The 20,780-nt window shown below is 40.9% G+C and overlaps 1 protein-coding gene across 1 annotated transcript; it reads right to left on the bottom strand.

Moving 5' to 3' along the window:
* Positions 1-2,228: 2,228 nt before the first annotated feature.
* On the bottom strand, positions 2,229-20,427 carry LOC128603391 (14-3-3 protein epsilon). The gene is made up of 6 exons (XM_053617776.1): positions 20,226-20,427; positions 12,727-12,926; positions 11,506-11,612; positions 10,626-10,832; positions 6,184-6,320; positions 2,229-2,654 (listed from the first exon to the last, which is right to left on the bottom strand). Exons 1-6 carry the CDS (start codon positions 20,284-20,286, stop codon positions 2,602-2,604), a joined length of 765 nt encoding a protein of 254 aa, XP_053473751.1. The 5' UTR covers positions 20,287-20,427; the 3' UTR covers positions 2,229-2,601.
* Between the last annotated feature and the right edge of the window lie 353 nt (positions 20,428-20,780).

Raw genomic sequence — 20,780 nt, 5'->3', positions numbered from 1 at the left:
GCAGCTCACTAGCTCCCTCTGCTGTTCACTCGCATGGAACACCGAACGCTCCAGTTATGAGGCTAGGCTTACAGATCAGACAATCGTGCCTCAACTCATTCATTTTCCTCATGTGAGACACAGATCTGACTTTTTCATGACAACGTGAACAGCAATAATAAGTTTTCAATTCTGATTGTTGCTCTTTTCATATGTAGTGCCAAAATCTGATACACATCCGCATTGACAATTCAACCTTGCTCAGTCCAGGGTGCCCTTAAAATGTCTTTAAAAAAAGGTTTCATGTGAGACTATTAACAACCAATCACTAAAGCAGTACTTAAACTAATTCTATTGTAGCACCAATTTAACTATTTTGTCATGACCTGCTTAGAGGTTAGCACAACCAGCCCACAACTCCGGGGTTGGGGGTTAGATTCGCACCTCTGCCCTGTGTGTGTAGAGTTTGCCTGTTCTCTTGTGATACAGGGGTCCTGACCTAGTCATAAGAGGCTTATATTTAAGGGCAGTAACTGTTCAGTAAAAACGGCAAGTTCACAGATAAATGTCATTACATCCGAAACACAAGGCTGTTAATGGAACTAAAACTATGTCATAAGTTGTCATGAATATGGGGAGCAAAGTGCTGAAAATAAACTAACAGTTTTATTTTGAAATAACTAAAACCACATGATCTTATTCCATCATTATTACTTCAAAATAAAACTCAGTTAATAACTTTTCTCTTGTTTTATACTTATTTTCTGAGCTTTTTATTCTATGTAAAGAAGAACTATTATTTTCCAAATATTTTAACCAGACTTGGTAACTGGTAAAGCTTCGATTTTGCCATAGTACCGTATTAGTATCGAACATTGTGATACTAAAAGTTTGTATTGGCATCGAAGTCAAAATCTAGTATTGTGACAACCCGTAACACTGACTAGAACAACAAATATTTTAACTTTTTTTGTTTGTTTCTATGAAGTGTTTTAGAGCAGTCTCATGTTACTTGAATGTTTTATACAATGGAATGGCATTTTTTGGGTGTATACGAGCATGCATATAAATAGATAATGTCCTTTTTAGTAATTAGAATAGGTAAAAATATCTATATCCCACAAAATCCCCACATCAGCCTTTATTCCAGGCATCTCTGATGATTAGCTCATGTAGTGTAGTAATGGTACAATTTTGTTAATAAACAATTATAAACTTCCCCTATAACTACATTATAGCTATAATGATACAGATACGATGAAAGGAAAGCAACATTTATATTTGTTGATATTAGCATTTTGTGGCTTACTTTAATGCTTTAAAATATCCATTATACTCTTGCTACTTTAGTAGTAAACTAAACTAAGAAAAAAGATTTCATTTATATAAGAACTGACTTCATTTCTGCACTACAAAACGATACCCAGTCTGTCTGACTTTTCAGCAAAAACCACTGAATCAGACATTTTTAGTTCCAATTTAAGCGACTTTCGATGGGACACTCTAAATGATTAAACATTTTAGACACATTCACACTACAAACTAGAGACACGTAAGAAAATGTCGTCTTTTTTTTTTTTTTTTTTTTTAACTTAGATTTGGTTTTATTTGAAAGTTAAAGTTAATCCCATGCTGTGTTTCATTAAGAATACAGATGGTGCGTGTTGGCTCCGATCAGAATATCCAGTAGTACAAATCAGATTCAAGTGACACATACCGAACAGGTGAGGAGAAAACGAGAAAGTTCTAGAGAGCAAGAGAGGAATGGGAGCATGAGAAAGGGGGGGCGAAGCGAAGGCAAAGAAATCTGAATCTGAACCAAGTTGAACAAAAATAATAATAATCTGAATATGAGTAAAAGCTGAGGAGTTCCCCTGGGGTCTTTTTCACCCCTGATTAGACAGGAGCGCGTGTTCACATACAGTGCTGGAACGACGTTCTGCCAGTGTTCGCAAAGCAACAGGAATAGACTGGCAGAAAAACACAATGGCTCCGAGAGCCTGCTTTACAACGGGCACCTAAAAAATTGAAGAGGCATCCCTTTGAAAACAAAGCAGAGAAAAATAAATGCCCTTTGCAGGGTGTTGCATCTCCCAGAAAAGCCAGCTGAGATTTAGCATCCCAGCTGCCATGACACAGTCAGCAATGTGTGTGATTACAGAAGCAATAACTCTGCCAATCACGGAACAGAGGCAAACGATGCCGTACCGCTACCGCGCGCTCAAATAAAAGCAAAGTGAGACATAAAATAAGGCCGTACACAGACGACATTCGGCGAGTTTAATACAAATAAATCAGCAGGGGAAGTTCTCCACAATACCTATTCACTCAGGAGGTCAATTCATGTGTGGATCTGATAGTGCCAAGTTGAAGGGTGGGTAAAGGGGGGGACGGGGGAACATTTAGAAATGCCCAGGGTGTAACCCAAAAGAGCAGAGCGCTAAACTGACATACAGGAGAGAAAAGAGTGAGTGTTGGGGGAGACGGAGTGACTTCAGAGCTCTTTCGGTGATACCATGGAGACCTGAGAGGGGCAGGACCAGAGACTTGGGATAAAAGAGAGAGAGAGAGAGACAGAGAGAGACAGAAAGTAGAGGAAAGAGTGTCCAATGCGGTGACGTCTCACTGGTTCTCGTCTTCCACGTCCTGCAGTGCTTCTTTATTCTGTTCTTCACCTGGGAAGACAACAGATCAGCTCTCAGAGGAGATTCAACAAAAACTGATTCTGATATAAAAACACGCCCACCTTCAAATTTTAATAACAAACACTTAAACTGTATAAATAAATTTTAATAAACTGTCCACTTTATTAGCACAGTCATGCAGTTATCTAATCAGCCAATCATGTGGTAGTAGCACAATGCTAAAGAAATCATGCAGATACACATCAAGAGTGATGGGTAATGTTCTCATCAAACATCAGAATGAAGGAAAAAGGGTCAGCACGTTGACTGATCGTGACATGGACTTTGGTACTAGATGGGCAGGGTTTGAGTATTTCAGAAACTGCTGATCTCATTGGAATTACACACACTTGTCTTCAAATGTCCAGTTTCTATGAGACCGTGCCCATGACAGCCTCAGATTCCTGTTCTTGGCTGACAGGAGTGGAACCTGATGTTTCCTCGCACCACAGTTGTAAAGAGTGCTTACTTGATTTACTATTGACTTCCTGTCAGCTCAGACCAGTCTCGTCATTCTCCTCTGATCTCTCTCATCAACAAGATGTTTCAGCCTGCAGATCCTCAACTCGCAGGATGTCGTGTGTGAAAATCCCAGGAGATCAGCAGTAATACTCATACCAGCTCATCTTGCACCAACGTCCATGCCACGGTTAAAGTCACAAAGAGTCACACTTTTCCCCCAATTTGATCTGAACACTAACTGAAGCTCTTGACGTGTATCTGCAAGACTTTTTGCACTTTGCTGCTGCCACATGATTGGCTGATTAGATAACTGCATGAACGTGCAGGTGTACCTAATAAAGTGGATGACGAGTATGTGTAACAGCTCATTATTACAGATTCTTCTGTATCTAAAAGCTATTTGACCACTGGACAGTGTGGTATGGCAAAGGATGGTTATTAATCCAATCTCAGAATATTCCCCAACTCCTCAAGTACTCGTCATAGAAGCAGGACGAGATCTCTGAAGGTTGTGTGGTGACTAGAACAATAAGGATGACTTGCTGCCTAGAACTGCACGAGTTATCGTCAGTACTACAGAGTTGTAACCTGCGTTTAAACGAGTCAACGACCAGTCCCAATAGATGAATTAAACGGCCATGCTAAAGTGACTCGGATGGGAGAGACATGCACCGCGGCACGGATGACGAAAACAAGTTTCAGAACCTCAACTTGTGGAAGAGATTCCGACTCGGAGAGTGAAATTTCAGCATTCGTTTCTTACCTTGCTGAAGATGACGTGCAGCAAATAGACAAAGCGTGCGAAATGTTTTAGAAATTCCTACACTGTGAAAGCAAGCAAACCTGGCTGACAATCACCACATGCTTGACGTTTTATCGAGAGTTTAATTGAACAATTAATTGTCGTGAAAGTCGACGCTGAATTCTGCGGTGTGTGCAAATGGATCGCCTCATTTTTATCTAGCAAAATGTTGGTCACGTGATAAAATATCGTTAAACACGTAATACACAATAACCTTATAAACTCATGGTACATGAACATAGTACGATCATCTCCCTCACTTTTTCTCCCTACACACTGCGTGCCGTTTCTGCCTGAATAAGCGAGCAGTCTGGGGGACGTACAGTACTGAGCGATAACGAAAAGCTGAAACTCATTTTTGTGCACATTTTGGAGAAAACTTTATCCCTCAGACAACAACTCGCCTCCCCGAGTCCTGCTGGTTCAGCACTATGCGTCTCTAACGTGATTTCAGAACGATATATGAAGCAGTGTTTGGAAATCATTCGCTATTATTCATTTTTATAACTTTTAAAGAATGCAAGTATTCATAAAACAGTGGAAATCAGTCTGTGTGTGGTTTGTGAGTGTACTGTGCAAACGGAAGGCTTCTGACCTGAAAACCTGAGGTAAATCTCAGCAACTGTAAAACTTTACTGCAGGAAATTAAAAGGTTCTGATAACGTAGTGATATTGTCTCCTGAAGCTGCTTACTAGTGTATTTTTTTTCCATATTAGCTCTATTTCTGGCTTCATCCATATGCCCCTGTGTGGTACTCTTGGTTCTCTGCCAAGAGCTGAGTTCCTAGGGTCACTTGACAATAGAAATAATGTGGAATCGATGATTTGCTGCTGTACCGCAGTGTCCTGTGGAAAACTACTATAAAACAGTGATAATGTACTGTACACAGACTGTCCTATCGCATGCACACAAACACACCATATAACGGAGAGTGTTCCAAAGCAACAGACCGAGTGTGTTTTTAAAAGTGTCCATAAAGCTCACTCAGACACAAGGCGCTGTGTTAAATGTGTACAAAATATATAAAAAATCATGAACTATGCAAGGCAGTGTTAGCTGGAACTTCATTTACAGGCTGCGGGAACCCCACTAGGATTTCTCGGCCGCTTGCTGCTTGGCAGTGTAACCAAGGCGACTGTGTGGCCAACTGCCTGACACCGATGCATGGTGAGGAATTAGCAAGGAGCCAAACAAAGGCCCAGAAACAAAAGGGACTGGAATAGCAATCAGTGATGTCATACAAGCTAGGCTAGCTGGAGCAAGACCTCAGACGAGTGCAAAAGTGTAGATTAATCTAATGTGAACGGGAGGAACACACTGCCCTCGTGACGAAGCTTTGAGGACAATAAACAGATCTTCACTTGGACACACACAGCAGGATGCAGTGTAGTTAGTAAGGAGCAGCAGAGGTGAGAGAGAAAAGGTGAGAAAAAGCACAGAAGCGAGATAACTTACAAAGAGGAGCTCTAGTGGGAAATGAGGGGGGAGTGGAGGTCCTTAAGAATCTACACCATTGACATGGGGGAGAGAGCGAGAGGTTAAAGAACTGAGGAGCATAAGTTAGAGAGAGAAAGAGACCGGGCGAGAGAAAGAGACAGAGCGAGAGAGAGAGAAAGAAAAAGAGACAGGGTGAGAGAAAGAGAGAGAAAGAGACAGGGCGAGAGAGACAAAGAATGTAACACAGCAAGGAAAATGGAAAAAGAGAGAGAAAGCAAGAAAATTAACAGAAAAAAGAATGAAAGAAACAACCAAGAAATTAAATAAAAACAAAAAGAAAGGAAAGATAAAGAAAACAAAATTAAAGGGATAAAAAAAGGACAAAATTAACAAAAGGAAAGAAATTTTTTATAAAATAGAAATAAAACGGGAGGAGGGTTGTTCAAAATAAGGAAAAAAGTAAGGAAAAGAGCAAATAAAGTTCAAACTGGTTAGAAATTAGAGACATGACAGAAAAGGAAAGAACGGGAAAAGAAATCAGCTGTAATAAATCAAAAGGGACACAAGAAAAAGAAAAACAAAAAGTAAAGTAAAAGAAAAAAAGAAAAGAAAGGAAAAGAAAACGGTCAGAAACTATGAACATGAAAGGGACAAGTAAAGAACAGAAAAAGAATCTGCTGTAACGAATGAGAAATTAGGGACACAACAGGAAGTGTCCACTGAACTGCGTGTCCAATCAGAGCCCAGCGGTTGACGTGTAAACAGTTTACGGCGCCTCGGGCTGCTCTTGAGCTCAGTGGTCCTGCTCGCTCTCTTACCGTCTCCCTGCATGTCTGAAGTCCATAGTGTCAGGTTGTCGCGTAGCAACTGCATGATAAGTGTCGAGTCCTTATAGCTCTCCTCACTGAGCGTGTCCAGTTCTGCTATCGCATCATCAAACGCCGCCTTCGCCAACCTAGTCAAGGAGAACAACCGGGTCAAGGGTCAGGCCTGAGGGAGACACGCTTCCATTTCAAACTTCCTTCATAAAATTGTGATATGTTTTTAAAAATGGGTAATATTTTAAACTTTTCAAATATTTGAATATTCAAGTAACATTTAAACAATTATTAAATGTAATAAAAACTATTATGTAAAATTATGGTTTTTTTTGGTTTTTTTAAATGTGTAAAAAAATAAATAAAAAAAATAAATAAATAAAAAAACACATCACAGGATGGAGGACTCCTTTTTATTGGACCAAACCAGTATACCATCCTCTTCATTCTTAAATTGCAAACTATTCACAACAACTTGGAGTATATAAGGAACACCCGTTGATTATAACAGGAACGAACCAAAACATTGAATGGATAGAGATCTAGAGAGATAAATAGATGATAAAAACTTTTAATAATTTTAAATTATTTTAAATACTTTTAATAATTTAATAAAATGTAAATCGCTGATAAATTGTTGTAGTATAAGATAAATAAAACACATTTGGGATGTGCCGTTTAGTCTGTACAGGATGTCGCAGAGTTTTGAGAAAATTTCGCTGGCTTTTTGTGAAATTTGCGAAGCAACTTGCCTTTTTTGCTACTTGACTCGGCGAAATCGCAATCGCACGTACTTGTTCTGCACGCTCTTTCACAGTAACGTTTGTAGGTAAATGAGACCTTTGAGCTGTACTCATATTCGACGCACATGAATTGAAGAGGGCTTTGACTGAATGTGCGTTGTGATGTCACATGATGCGTCTTGGACCAAATCTGCAGAAAACCTGCGGTGATGTAGAAAAAAAAAAGCGAGCTCCACAGAATATTGTGGATTTTGCTCGAATTTTGTTTTAAATTCTGCGAAATCCTGGACGGACTGGATGTTTTAGAAAATCAACAAGAGTTGGCTCTGCCGTGTCACTATACCTTAGAGGAACAGTTTTACATCAGACTTTTACAAAGTCCTAACACTACATACTACCTCTAAAACACTAAATAAATGTTTCCTAAGTTTTTAGAATCTATTTATGTAGCGCGTCTTCCAGAAGCGTTTATGTCAATTTGTTGTTATTGAGACGATAACATAACCTTCAGCTCAAACAGAAATGACCAATTTAACTTTTTTTTTTTTTTTTAAACTATTGACTCTGTTGCAAAACACTTCAATCTGCAATACTAGAACGATCATTATTAGAAGCTGAGAAGCTAGAAGCACAAATAAAAGGAAATAAATACGTAAAGATTGCACTTGAACTTATACGGACTCAAAAATGTCAAACATGATGCCTAGCTGTTGTTTCTTGTCAGTTAAAATGTTGTGTTTAACTAAACTATTTTTTTTTAATATACCATATTGTAATTCATGATAAAAAGACAGTTACCCTGATACGACCTTGATCAGTCCTTAAATAAAGCCTAGCAGACCTTCAGACACTGATGAATTAGCGATCCGCTGTAGACCAGATGCACAGCTGATGTTTCACAAAGACATGAAGGGCTGGTTTGATGTTGTTTCACACCTCACACAGTAAATAGCAGCTTTCCTAACACAGCTTTCTATCACGCTCATCTGGAGGTGGTTGATGAATGAAATGCGGCGTGATCAGAAAGGAGACTCGCAATCGCCCGAGCTGAGCTTTTGTGTACACTCGTCATGAATATATGCATATGAGGAATATGACGAACACACCACAGAGGATTAATTGAGCGGTCCATCCAGGGTTTTGCGATCGCAGAAATGAACGCAAAAATCAAGCAAACTCTGCAAATATACGGAGGAGCTTGCAATTTAAAAAAAAAAAATATTACCGCAGGTTTTCCGCAGATTTGGGCCAAGATGCATCACGTGACGTAATCACAACACGCATTCACCCTCTTCGATTCATGCGCGTCGAACATGGGCACAGCGAAAAGGTCTCATTTATCAACAAACGTCATTGAAAAAGACCGTGTAAACAATTTCGCCAATTTACGTAGTTTTCCACAAAAGAAGGACAAAAAAACAAAACAAGCATTTTTGGCCACAACACAAGGGCGGCTGTGGCTCAGGTGGTAGAGCGGGTTGTGCACTAATCGTAGGGTTGGAGGTTCAATTCCCAGCCCACGTAACCCCACATGCCGAAGTGTCCTTGGGCAAGACACTGAACCCCGAGTTGCTCCCAATGGCAAGTTAGCGCCTTGCATGGCAGCTCTGCTACCATTGGTGTGTGTGTGTGAGAATGAGACACAGTGTAAAGCACTTTGTAGACCGGCTAAGGTTAAAAAAGCGCTATATAAGTGCAGACCATTTACCAATCACCCAAAAAAAAAAAAAAAAAAACCCTCAGCGAAATCCTGTACAGGCCGAGTTAAACTGGAGTCTAAAAGGTTTGTACTAGAATTGCAAATGGGATCCAGATGTTCACTCACTGTTAAAAGTATAAGAATGATCAAATGAACTGGGATATATAAAGCATTTATGTGCCGTGTGGTGAAAGTGTTCTTTGCCACATTCTTTATAATAAAAAAAAAAAAAAAAAGAAAAAGAAAAAAAGGGAATTCACTGGAAGTTAAGTCAGAACACTTGCCAGACGAGTGTTTCTGCATTGCTAAAAAACACACGTTCCAACATGAAAACACAGATCCTGTAACAGAGCAGGCAGGATGGAGGCATTTCTCATTCATACACATAGAATCAGGATTTCTTATCGAAGGTAAAGACATGGGCGCTTTATCTGCATTTTCAGTCGTCTTATTACTTTGTTTTTTGGACGACTTTACTATGACAAGCTTATTTTATACACACAGAAGAGCAGCTGCTTCTTGTGATTACATTCAACACTCCATTTCAATCATGGTGGCGCTGAATTGAAATGCCTCATGGGTTGATGTGCTTGACTCACCCGAGTCTGACTCACGTGTGTTTGACTTTGAACCATAAATAACCCAGCAGCCCTTCTAACTCTAGCTTTCATTTCAGAGCAACAGAGCTTCAGGATAAAGAACTTAAAAAAAAAAAAAACTCACTAGTCATTTATACTCGGGTAAAAATGACTGTAAAGGTGCACTTTGTAGGTCAATAGTTACCGATTGAGGACGTGTGGTCAAATGTGCAATATATAAAACATCAGATTGGACGAGAAATTCCACGAAGCTGCTTTCACACCTTTGTTTGCCGTGAGCTGACCCTGAATCAACCCGACTGCAGGAAGTGAACTAAACAAACCTGTGTGTTTTTGGGGTTGCAGAATTTTTGTAGATGCGAGCTGCAAACTGAGCTGCAAACTGAGCCAATGGATAGAGCTGTAGCGCTGCAGAAACACTTTGCTCTGAATACATGGGCAGACAAACAACTTGAGAAAAACCCTGGGTGTGATGGACAATTTCTTCAAAGCTAGTTGTTTGTATAATTATCTAATCGTTTATTTAGCTACAGCTCCATGTTCTCTGTGTTTGGCAAAGGTTCATTTACCTTTTTCCATAGGCTTTTTTCTGACCAATAAACTAATAGGTTTTACAAACACATTTTTAGCCCTGCACGCCCCACAGCAAACATTTTCTTTGCTTTTTTGGTTCATATCACACTCCGTGTACATGCACACCAAATTCCAAATATATACAACTTTTTTTTTTTGGGTTGCAGCCATATTCCGAATACAGTGTTTATATGTGTACAGGCACCGAAATATTCCTGTATACATGGCTATATACCCGAGTTGCCATTCCTAAATACCTAGCCTACAGCTAAGCACCTGTTAGCACCCACAGTTCCTTGCGGCCTGGCCTGAGCATGTACAGGAATCTCCTTTCTGAATAAGGTGTTTACATGCAACAAATTTCTGATTAAAACAGGCATATTCCAGGACGGGGAACCAGAATATTGTCTTAACCTGAATCGGCCAATCAGATTGTGGCGTTTCCATGACTCAATACTAAATATAATATGAACAAATTCTGATTAATATCAGAATATTGATGCATGAAAACGTAGCCAACGTGAAGATCAAGCTGCAAACGGATAAAAGTATTAATTACACTCTGATTTTAGAAATCCGTTAATAGACACGAGTGTGAAAACAGCCTCAGGCGTATCGTAGTGATTCTCAGTATTGAATCTGTACGTTCCTGATCGGTTACTTGTTTTGCTTTGCACATTTGTTCTTGTACTGAACAACCTCCTGAATGGGTACTGCATGTAATTTACCCTCAACTGCAATATCATGCACAGAAGATATCATAGAACGGATGCTTGAAAATAAGTTTGGAATTCAGACCAAACCCAGAAAACTCTATCTGGAGCTGACCTGCAGGCACGGTCTGGAGAATTGAGGATCTCGTAGTAGAAGACTGAGAAGTTGAGTGCCAGCCCCAGGCGGATGGGGTGTGTCGGCGGCAGCTCGATCATGGCGATGTCGCTGGCTGCTTTGTATGCTACCAAGCTGTTCTCGGCTGCTTCCTTCCTGTCGTTGCCTGTAGCGAACTCTGCCAAGTACCTGTGGTAGTCACCCTTCCTGTGCACACACACACACAAGAATCATGATCCTGAAGCTTAAGTTTGTTTCAGAGTGAGAGACATAAAATAAATAAAGCAAAACAATTTAAATACGGCTGAGTATAAAACAATAAATTGTGACGGTACGTATTTATGGAACGCATCTAGTTTTGAAGGTTTACAACTTGCGAGACTTTCTGCACCTGTTCAAAGTGGCCAAAGCAGGACAGTGTTTTCATCACGAACAGAGCACAGGGCCAGAGCGTTTCATTTTAATCTGTATAACGAGCTGTAACTTCAAGGTACTCACTGCACTGGATGTCCGGTAGGCTACATTTAAAAACATTCACTGCTTTTGGCAAGTTGTGATGTACAAAATAATAATAAACAAAATAATCAATAGATCAACAGACTGTGGAATGCTTAAACGAGCAAACAAGCGATAAAAGTACCACCTCTGTCAAATGTTTATTGCTTAATGTGTTACTAGAGGCGGGTGATATAGAGAAGATACCACAGCAATATTTCTCACAGGAAAACGTTTTTTTTTTTAAAGAAAGAGAGATGATGATATTTGTGATATCTCAGGAAAGTGTATTGTTTATTACTTCATCATACCGCCCAGCCCGGTGTTACCCGACAGCACTGGCGGAAATAAAATAAAACGGTTTGTAGTGTGAATGTGAACGTACATTTTGTAATAGAAAACCTTTGACTCGCCCGTGTTGGCTGAAGGAATGAGGTGTTTGTCCAGTACATCCAGAATGTCGTTACAGATTGATTTCAGCTCTTTCTCCACCTACAAAGGAAACACAAGTGTTTCATATCAAGAGTAGATAACAAGCCGACATGAGGAGGTTTACGATCGAATCAGTCACGGTATTACACGACCGCTTTAAAAAAAAAAAAAAAAAAAAACACACAGGTGGTTAGAATTAAAGAAAGGATATATGCCAGCCTGTACCGTTTTCTTACTAATAGATTAGGCTAATGTTATCACCATGGAAAGGCAGTGCGGGTTGAAAACAACACCGTCCTGCGCAAATCCATCCTGCGCAAGAAATGTGTGGAACATCTGGTTTCTATGACCTTAAAAGAAAAATAAGAGGGTCAATAACCTAAGGGTGCTTTCACACTTGTGTTTGTTTCCACAGAAAAGAAAAGAAAAAAAAAAAACACCAGCTGGAGATGCTTTAGTGCTAATATGGAGAAGGAAGGTGAAAGGCTCACACAACATGAAAACTGTAACCATAGCAACATTACCAGTCATATTAGTGCTGGCTAACTAACCGGCCTAGCTTGCGATCTACGTTACATTTATCATCAAGTAATAAAGAGTAACTGGATTTAACATGATGTAGCTTTTAAGACGGAAGATAAAGAGAATCCGAGTTCCTCGTGCGATTGTGTCCCGTTAAAGTCGGACGTCACATCACGGAAACAAAAAACAGCCAAAGTTGTTATTTTTAGTTTTATGGCATTACCGGAATACTGGCAATGAAATATTTTAGAGGCAGCGGCATCATAGATTTCCTTATACTCGCTCGAGAACATTTTCAGCAGCTCACCTGTCCTCCATGGTCGTTTTCCCATTTTGCGAATGGGACGCAAAACACTTTGCATCACTTTATAGCCAGCTGCTTCCCATACAAAACACTTCTTGGGGGGGGGGGGGGGGGGGGTGCTTTGGAGTGTAGAAGAACCCACTCGTGAAAATACTCTTAAGTGTGAAAGCACAAGACGCCTACTAGATGCAAGTATTTTGAAAGACTTCTAACACAGAACTCAACACAGAGCAACATAATGGACACGTCGAGATGAAATGCTTTGGAAACGCATACAATGAACAATGAAGTACAATGAGTACTGCCTCAGCTTTGAACAGTTTTAAAGTCTCTGTGACGCGTCCTCACCGTTTGCCTGTATTCGCGGATCATTTTGAGTTTGTCTTCTCCACCTTTGCTCTCCTCCTTCTGCTCGATGCTGCTGATTATCCTCCATGAAGCTCTCCGTGCACCGATGACGTTCTTATAGGCCACGGACAGCAGGTTCCTTTCCTCCACCGTCAGTTCCACATCCTTCCCTGCGACGCTCTTCATGGACTCCACCATTTCTGCATCCCCAAAAAAAATCCACACATACAAGCCATGTCACCTGTGAGCTTACAGTGGAAACGTTAATGGCACAAAGCAGAGGATGTTTGGTTGATTAAAAAGACAGTGACGGATCGTGTTCTTGCCCATCACTACGGCCCTTTCCATGTGGAAATGGAGTTTTAAATTTCTCCCAATTATTTTATAATTTTGTTTAAAACTTTATGTTAAGCTTCTTTTTCAGTGAACCAAAATCCTGTTTTCGTGTGGACAAAAGGACAAAAAAGATCTCTGTATACATGGGCAGGGCCTATGAAACACCTGTGTCCTTATTTCACTACATTACACCTGACAAATGCAAATCTGTCGCCACGGACAAGAGGAAAATTTAATTACAGTGGAAAAATATACTCAACGACACCACATCAAAGCTAGACAACACTGAATACCTGATTTAGGTGTGCTGGAAACTGGGACAAGACAAAAAAAAAAGGGGGGGGACTGTACCGCCGAGTCAACAGCCTTGTGTGTGTATGTGTGTGTGAGAGAGATGGAGGCAAACCATGGAGATGATTCCAAAAAGCAGAGAAGAAAAGATTTTGAATCACCGACACTGATGCAAATATGCCAGGGTTTTGCCAAACTATTGGGCATTACAGGATTAATTGTTCCTTGTAATATCACGTGTGCCAAAAAAAACAACTTTTTAAATGTATTAAAATCTATATGGTACATAACAGTTTACGAGATGTCTTATAAACATATAAATCTAAAGCTTAGATCGGGTTACTCCCACATTAGAAGGGTTACAAGCTGTGGCTATTTCTAAACAGTGTGACCTTTAACCTTTCCCACTGAGCTTGTTGCCAGGCAACCCTCAAGTTGAGGAGGGGGAGCTCTTGGCCATTATAAAAGGCGGATCGTCTTTTCTGCTTAAGAACAGGGACGACAGGTTAAAGAGTGTTCAAGCCCTCAGGCCATTCAGTAAGTGTCAGCACTACACAACAAAACCTATTAGCTTTAAAAAAAATGTCCTCTTGATAGGACAAGACTGCAAGACTGCAGGTTCTCAGAAGAGAAGCATGACTACCATTTACCATCATAGTATTTAAGATCAGGTTGCTTCTGTACGATGTAATGGTGCTTCGTTGCTATGTGACACAGCTAGCTGAAACTGAATGCCTAAATTTAGCTCAAAGAAATGTGGCCATACTGCGAAGATCTCTGTACAGTTTGTTAAAATCAGAGCAGAAAATCAAACCTTTTGTTAATCATTATTGCCATATTGGCCTTTGCGATACCGACATTGCAGATTACGAATCACTACAAAAAGACAAACAAACATTATTAATGACAATAAACATAGCTGCGACAGACAGGGTGCAAGCACCCAGAAGAAATAGAACCCCCGGTGGCCAGCAGAACAATAACGAGATCATAGATCAGGTCTTTAAACTGTGTGGCACACCCAAAAAAACTTGCGGGGATGGTGCAGATGAGGGGTGAGAGGGGAAATATCAAAAAATTTAACTGTATAAGACCTGCCAACTCTTGTTTTGTGCAGAAGCACCGTATTTTAACATGGGAGTGAGCAAGAAGTTATTACTCAATAATACACCGTATTAATAAAATCAACATTTGAATCTGGAATGATTGACAAATGTGTAGGTGGATTGAATTTGCTGAGGTTAACTGCCCCTGGAAGCCCCTCCTCACAATAATAAGTGGTCCTCATGCGGGAAAAAAGTTTGAACATGTCTACCATAGATATATGTACTGCTCAGGTTTTGTGATGGGTGTGCGAGTGTGTGTGCGACAGTGCTCTACAATGGACTCACCCTCTGTCCAGGGTGTCTCGTGCCCCAAGTCCCCCGGGATGAGCTCTAGGCTCCCTGTGTAGGACCATGTGTAGGATAAGCAGTATGGAAAATGAATGGATATTGATTATTGATCATTTCTGTCATGAAACAGAGGTTGAACTGATTTAAAATCCAAAAGCAAGAACACCACTGGCCATGTAAACTGACTGAACTTCCACTAATGCAAACTCTGAAACCAGACTCAAATCCTAGAAGAAAAAAAAAAAAAAAATCCTGCCAATCTACTTGTAACTAGATCCAGCAAGCAAGTGGTGCCTACAATGCCAAAACACCTAAAAACATTAACAAAAGTCCTTGCCCAGGAAATCCTTGTGCATAAAGTACTTTCTTTGGACCGTTTCTTGTGTGCTCTTAAATCTTTATTAAAGTGATTACAAGAAGACGCCCTTTAACGGTGTCATTTCTCCCTCGCTTCCTCTCTCTAATGGAGAGGCTGGTGGACTGCCAGCATGTTTTGCGCAGAATGCAGACAAGGCCCCATCATTATTCTATAATGCTCATCTAGGACCTGCTTTTACTGGACTAAATGCGCAGGGAATACAAAATGACCAACCAAAAAAAGAACAGAAACACCCTCTGCTAATGCTAGGACATGCTGCAGTGCTCTGTACACATGAGCTCCTGGCCATTTCTAAGATAGTAGGCATGCACGGCGCAAGCCCAAACACGTAGCGAGGAGCTGATTCATGAGTCCGTCCCAGAGGAGCCGCCTAAGTCAGACAGACAAATGCACTCTGAAGATAAGCAGTGGAAGCAGGGGGATGATATCATCGATATGGGAATGCGGAGCAGCATAACGTAGTAGTAACTCTGATGCATAGTTTGTTTCATTTCGTGATGGCCCGAGTAACACAGTAAACTTGCAGTGAAATGTCTTTCTTGAAAAACAGCCTATGCCAAATTTAAGACTGGTGACCAAAAATGTCCATTCCGGTGCAGGTGGAAATTTGGCCATCACTTAGCATTTCAGCTTTGCCTGGCAATATTGTAGTGAAGAAACACTGGAGAAGATTTTTGTCAGATTTTTAGCTACCTTAACAATTAGCATTTATTCTTCTACTTTTTTTTATTGTTTTTTTTTTAACTTTGTGCTGCGTTACAGGTCAATGCTGCCAAATTAGTTGTGCTACTGGTTGATGATGCAAATTCATCCAAGTTCACCAAATTTGAACTCGACACAAAGTTTCCCGTGCAAATGACAGTCACGTTGATGCAAAACATCTGATCACAGCAAATCTGATCACAATCTCCTTGATAAAAACTTATCGCAGAAACAGTTACATCAATAACGGTGCTCCCGGACGTCCAGCTGAAGCTTCTGGGAGACGGGGTGTACAAAGTCAAAAATGCAGATTTACACACTGCATGCTTCAACTAGTGATAGGGAGTCTTTATTGATCACATATACATTACAGCAGAGTGAAATTCTTTTCTTCGCATGTCAGGAAGTTGGGGTCAGACCTCAGGGTCAGCCATGATACAGCACCCACAGAGCAGAGAGGGTTAAAGGCCGTGCGCAAGAGCCCAACAGGGGCAGCTTGGCAGTGCTGGGGCTCGAACCCCCGACCTTAAGATCAGTAACCCAGAGCCTTAACCGCCAAGCCACCACCGCCCCTACCAGAATGAGTAAGTTTTGAGACTGATATCTTTAATCACGCGAAAACTGAAGCACAAGAGAACAAATGCCAGCAGCAGGATGGAAATCTCTACTGTGTGTGTGTTTGAAAGAGAGTGTATAAGGTAGTCTGACGTAAGCCTTGTTCTTGACTATAGATTGCATGGTGTGGAACGACATAGCAGGAAGGCAGGGGGAGGAAAGGGGGGCATCACCATTACACCACTGCACTGGAATTCTCACAGATCAGGAGCCTCCGACGGCGTCCAAAGCACCGCAGACACTGCACCTCGTAGTAAGAAAGAAAAGACAGAAAGAAGACGAGATGTCGAATGGGAGCCTTTTCTATCAGGAGGGATTTTCCCCCCTCTGGAAAGACAAGTAGAGGGGAATGGACAGGATGAGCCTGTTCTGTTCTGAGCTTATGTAAGAGGAGGAGAACCACCCCATCTCCCTTGCCAACCCTCTCTCCTGCTGAACCCTTCTACACACATGGGGCTGCGTTCCTCCCCCTGAGAGCATGACTGGCATTACCTCAGCTGTACCCACTGCCTCATGGGTTCCTGCTGGCTGTGGAGAAGGGTCTAAAAAGAAGACTTCATCCACGTTCTTGAACAGCTCCGTAACGGAAGTATATAATGTTCCAAGCCAATGGCCAATGACAGTGCACATTTAAATTGATGGTATTTGGCAGACACCCTTATCCACAACGATTTACATTCAACAGTGACATCTTGGCAGTGCTGGGGTTTGAACTCATGACCTTCCTCTCGGTAGTCCAACATCACCGGGTGCCAATCCATCACCGGGCTCCCACGACTACAGGTGTAATTTTATTACGTGCTAAAATTGCACTCTCAGCTATTGACGTACACCGAGAAATAAACATTATATCAAACACCAAACCAAAATAAATGTAATGCTGCTAATCAGCACGAGCAAATATGAACAGTTTTATTTAATTTTTCCTTAAATAGGGAGACTCCACAGAATTTAAGTACACTGCGACACTCGTATAAATCCATCATTATTATTAAATCGATATAACATTTATAACTTGAGTGAATAAAAGCTCGTTAGTCGACTGACTCTAGAGCTGAACACAACTGGTCAGCGGAAACCTGCCGACTTGGCTGAGGGTAGTCGTGTTGAAATGAAACGCAGCATAAGGCAAGGTGACGCGACACACTGAAAACATGGAAGTTGCTACAAAACCACGTGACGATCTGACTTTACATTTAATGACTTGAAAAGAACTCACTTATATAGCGATCCCCCTGCAATATCACAATCGTGTATACTGAAGAAGAAAAAAAAGTGAATGTTAAACTAATGAAAATAACATGTTTTGTGGCGGTACAAAAACCAGAAGGAAGGGTTTGATTTACATACTCGTATATAGATAGATACCTGCTGGACAGGTCAGACCAGACACCGACCCCTAAAAACTGGGCTACACCAAAAATACTTTATAGAAAAACTACTTCTTAATCATTCTAGATCAAGGTTAAACATTGATCAATGCTTTTCTATAAATTTCTATTTTAAAAAAACTAAAAATACAAGCATGTAATTCTCATCAGCAATCTGCTCTTAGCATCTCTTCCGTACAACCTCTAATCACACCACTTTCTCTTCAGTGCCCTAGATATCCTAAAGAGACCCAACTTGCACCAGCGTCTCCACCTTTAATTTAGAGCAGAAGTCCCTCTACGGTTACGCATCAGAAACCAGAACCAGCAGAACCCTGTAGTAACTGAGAAACAAGGAGTAGTCGATGACAACCAACTAGTCAGCTAATCCAGTACTCATTAAATACAGCCAACTAACTGAGTGGTAGAACGTTTACCACTGGAGTAACGGTGACACGAAGCAAAGCCTAGGGTGCCGATACTTTTAAGGATCGATATGGAGAATACGGCACGCAAACTTGATGCAACATAGATACAAGGAATCACCCCTCCATTGTGACTGAATCACTATCGATATGTATGTATTATCTACATACCGTTAATCACTATCAGTATGTAGTCCACCATAACAGGCTCTACAATGCGATTACATTACACACTAATGTAGCAAGCATACAATAAATACTTACTGATCTGCACTATTTTTAACTCCATGCATATCCTGCTTAGACTCGCACGTTACCTGGACAAGAAAAGTAACGGAGCTTAGTAACCCAGGTGCTTAATTATGGTTGGACTCACTCAATGAAAAATTGTAGGATCAGGAACGTGTTACTGTATCGTGTCGTACCTGAACGTCCGACGTACGCATCCTAATCAGACTCTCTCAGGGACCAATCCAACTCTCTGCTACCTTCTGGTGCTGGACATTGTCAGAGAGCTCATGGCAACATGCTGCAGTTTTTTTTTTAACGATAACATTAAAGCCCCCTTGTTCTAGTTATTTATGAAAGTAGTTGTCGAGAAAGTTAATTGTTGCCACATGGCAACACTGAGGGTCAAAGGAAACTACAGGAAAAGTCAACCCTGAACAACCTGAATACTAACCTTAAGAACGAATGCTTTAATAGTTCAAGTTAAATGGCACCAACCAACAAATTAGGACTACTAACCACAGCACAATTCTTTCAACGTAAACATATTTGTTGTGTGTAAAGGTGGACTTCTCCTTTAATTCTGTGTTTTAGGCCAGTATCTACCCTGATGTTGTTCACTCCTAAAGCATACAGGACGTGTGTTTATAAAGCAACCTCCACTGCACTGCTACACGTTTTGATTGACATGGAAAACCATTTCTCCGCAGTCTATTAAACATAAATAGCTCATCAGCCAGCAATGGTCTGATTTCTATACCTAGTTCTTCCCACAAATTCGTGCCAAGTCTTACAAACGACCCTTTAGTGATGCCACTTTATCTGGTTAATAAAACGTCCAGTTTAGGTGTATTGAATGCAGCATGGGTGGCTAATTAAACAATAACGCTAGCCGTTATAAAGAGGTCGCGTTGCATTTTATCTAACTGAACTCACAAAGTTTGACTGACATACGAGTTGGTATATATCTATAATTAGAAAGAGGACAATCTATGAAATAAAAATCAAATGAGTTAGCTGCCTGGGTCTAGCATTACTCGTGTCCATTTAAACGCAGAGGCTAAAGCTACTACATATTATTACGCGTTTTATGCTAGTTAAGCAAGTCACCGTGCGAGTTAAACGTAACGAATTAAAAAAGGTATAACGGTATATTCTACTAAATACATAATTAATCTAAAGACAAAAATAAACCGATAATAAGCCTTCTTGTTAGCAACGTGACTCGGTGACACAGTGCTAGCGAGCATGTTGTTAGCCTGGAAATGAATAATGTATAGTTCATCTAATCTCAGCGTGTCAAAGTGACCAGACGCGTTCATTAACACCTGGTGCTTTTTAAAATTATAGTATTTTGAACGGTTACAGTGTTCAAAGTGCGCTTATTGCAAAGAATATGTGTGTGTGTGTGAGAGAGAGAGAGAGAGAGAGGGAGAGAGAGAATAAGAATAAGGCCTCGACTAAGCAGTGATATAGCTAGCACTACTCCCCCTCCCATCCCATTAATCATAACCGCTTAATAAAAGAGTCGGTCCTTCTCAATTAAAGACTCATATTATCATTTTCTCTGCATAAACAATATGAAACGGAGTAGCTTGAATTGTTCACACCACATTCCCGACTCACACAGACCTTCCAAGTATTAAAAACATGACTTGGAAAGCGGCCTGCGGAGAAGCTAACGGGCTAACAGGAGAAAGTGTGGAATAAGCAGCGCGCGCTGCACAAACCTCGCGCGACAAACAGCATTCACACTTACCATCGTATCTTTCTGCTTGTTCGGCGAGTTTCGCCTGGTATACAAAGTGATCTCGGTCCATGGTGCTCGAGCAGTTCGTGACAGCGAAGAGAGGGGGGGAAGAAAGGCTCGGAGGTGGGCGAGTCTGTCTGAGTCAGTCGGTGGTTCCTAACGGAGCAACACCACAGCAGCCGGGCTTCCCGCTCTACCGGTAGCTAACGCATCATTTTTTTCCGCACCCGTATTCCACAAAGCCACGCCTCCTGCTATACAATTGGCTCTAAGAGCTCGTACTCGGACGTATTCCAAGTACTAACAACCAATCAAATCATAGCATGGGAATATATCAAAAGGAGTAGGGGGGCTAAATAGAATACGGGTGGGGGAAAAATGTAAGTAGCTGGTTTCCAAAGATGGCGTCGGAACTCCATACAGGAAGCAGGCGGTGAGCTCAGTGCTTTTCCACACATGCGGTCGTGGTACAACTCTGTTTCTACCCTAAAACCGAATAACGAAAAATAAAAAATAATACAACATTATATTATATACATACACACATGTGTAATTATTTGTGTA

The sequence above is a fragment of the Ictalurus furcatus genome, chromosome 28 (assembly GCF_023375685.1).
Source record: "Ictalurus furcatus strain D&B chromosome 28, Billie_1.0, whole genome shotgun sequence".
In the NCBI taxonomy this organism is placed as follows: Eukaryota; Metazoa; Chordata; class Actinopteri; order Siluriformes; family Ictaluridae; genus Ictalurus; species Ictalurus furcatus.
This window is presented reverse-complemented; position numbering and strand designations above follow the sequence as displayed.

Excerpts from the sequence above, each read along its gene's own strand:
- LOC128603391 (XM_053617776.1), bottom strand. The coding sequence starts at position 20,286 with ATGGACCGAGATCACTTTGTATACCAGGCGAAACTCGCCGAACAAGCA. Across the intron at positions 10,833-11,505 it reads AAGGTTTTCTATTACAAAAT|GAAGGGTGACTACCACAGGT; the intron begins GTACGTTCACAT and ends GTGTGTGCACAG. Across the intron at positions 6,321-10,625 it reads TCTCCAGACCGTGCCTGCAG|GTTGGCGAAGGCGGCGTTTG; the intron begins GTCAGCTCCAGA and ends CTCCTTGACTAG.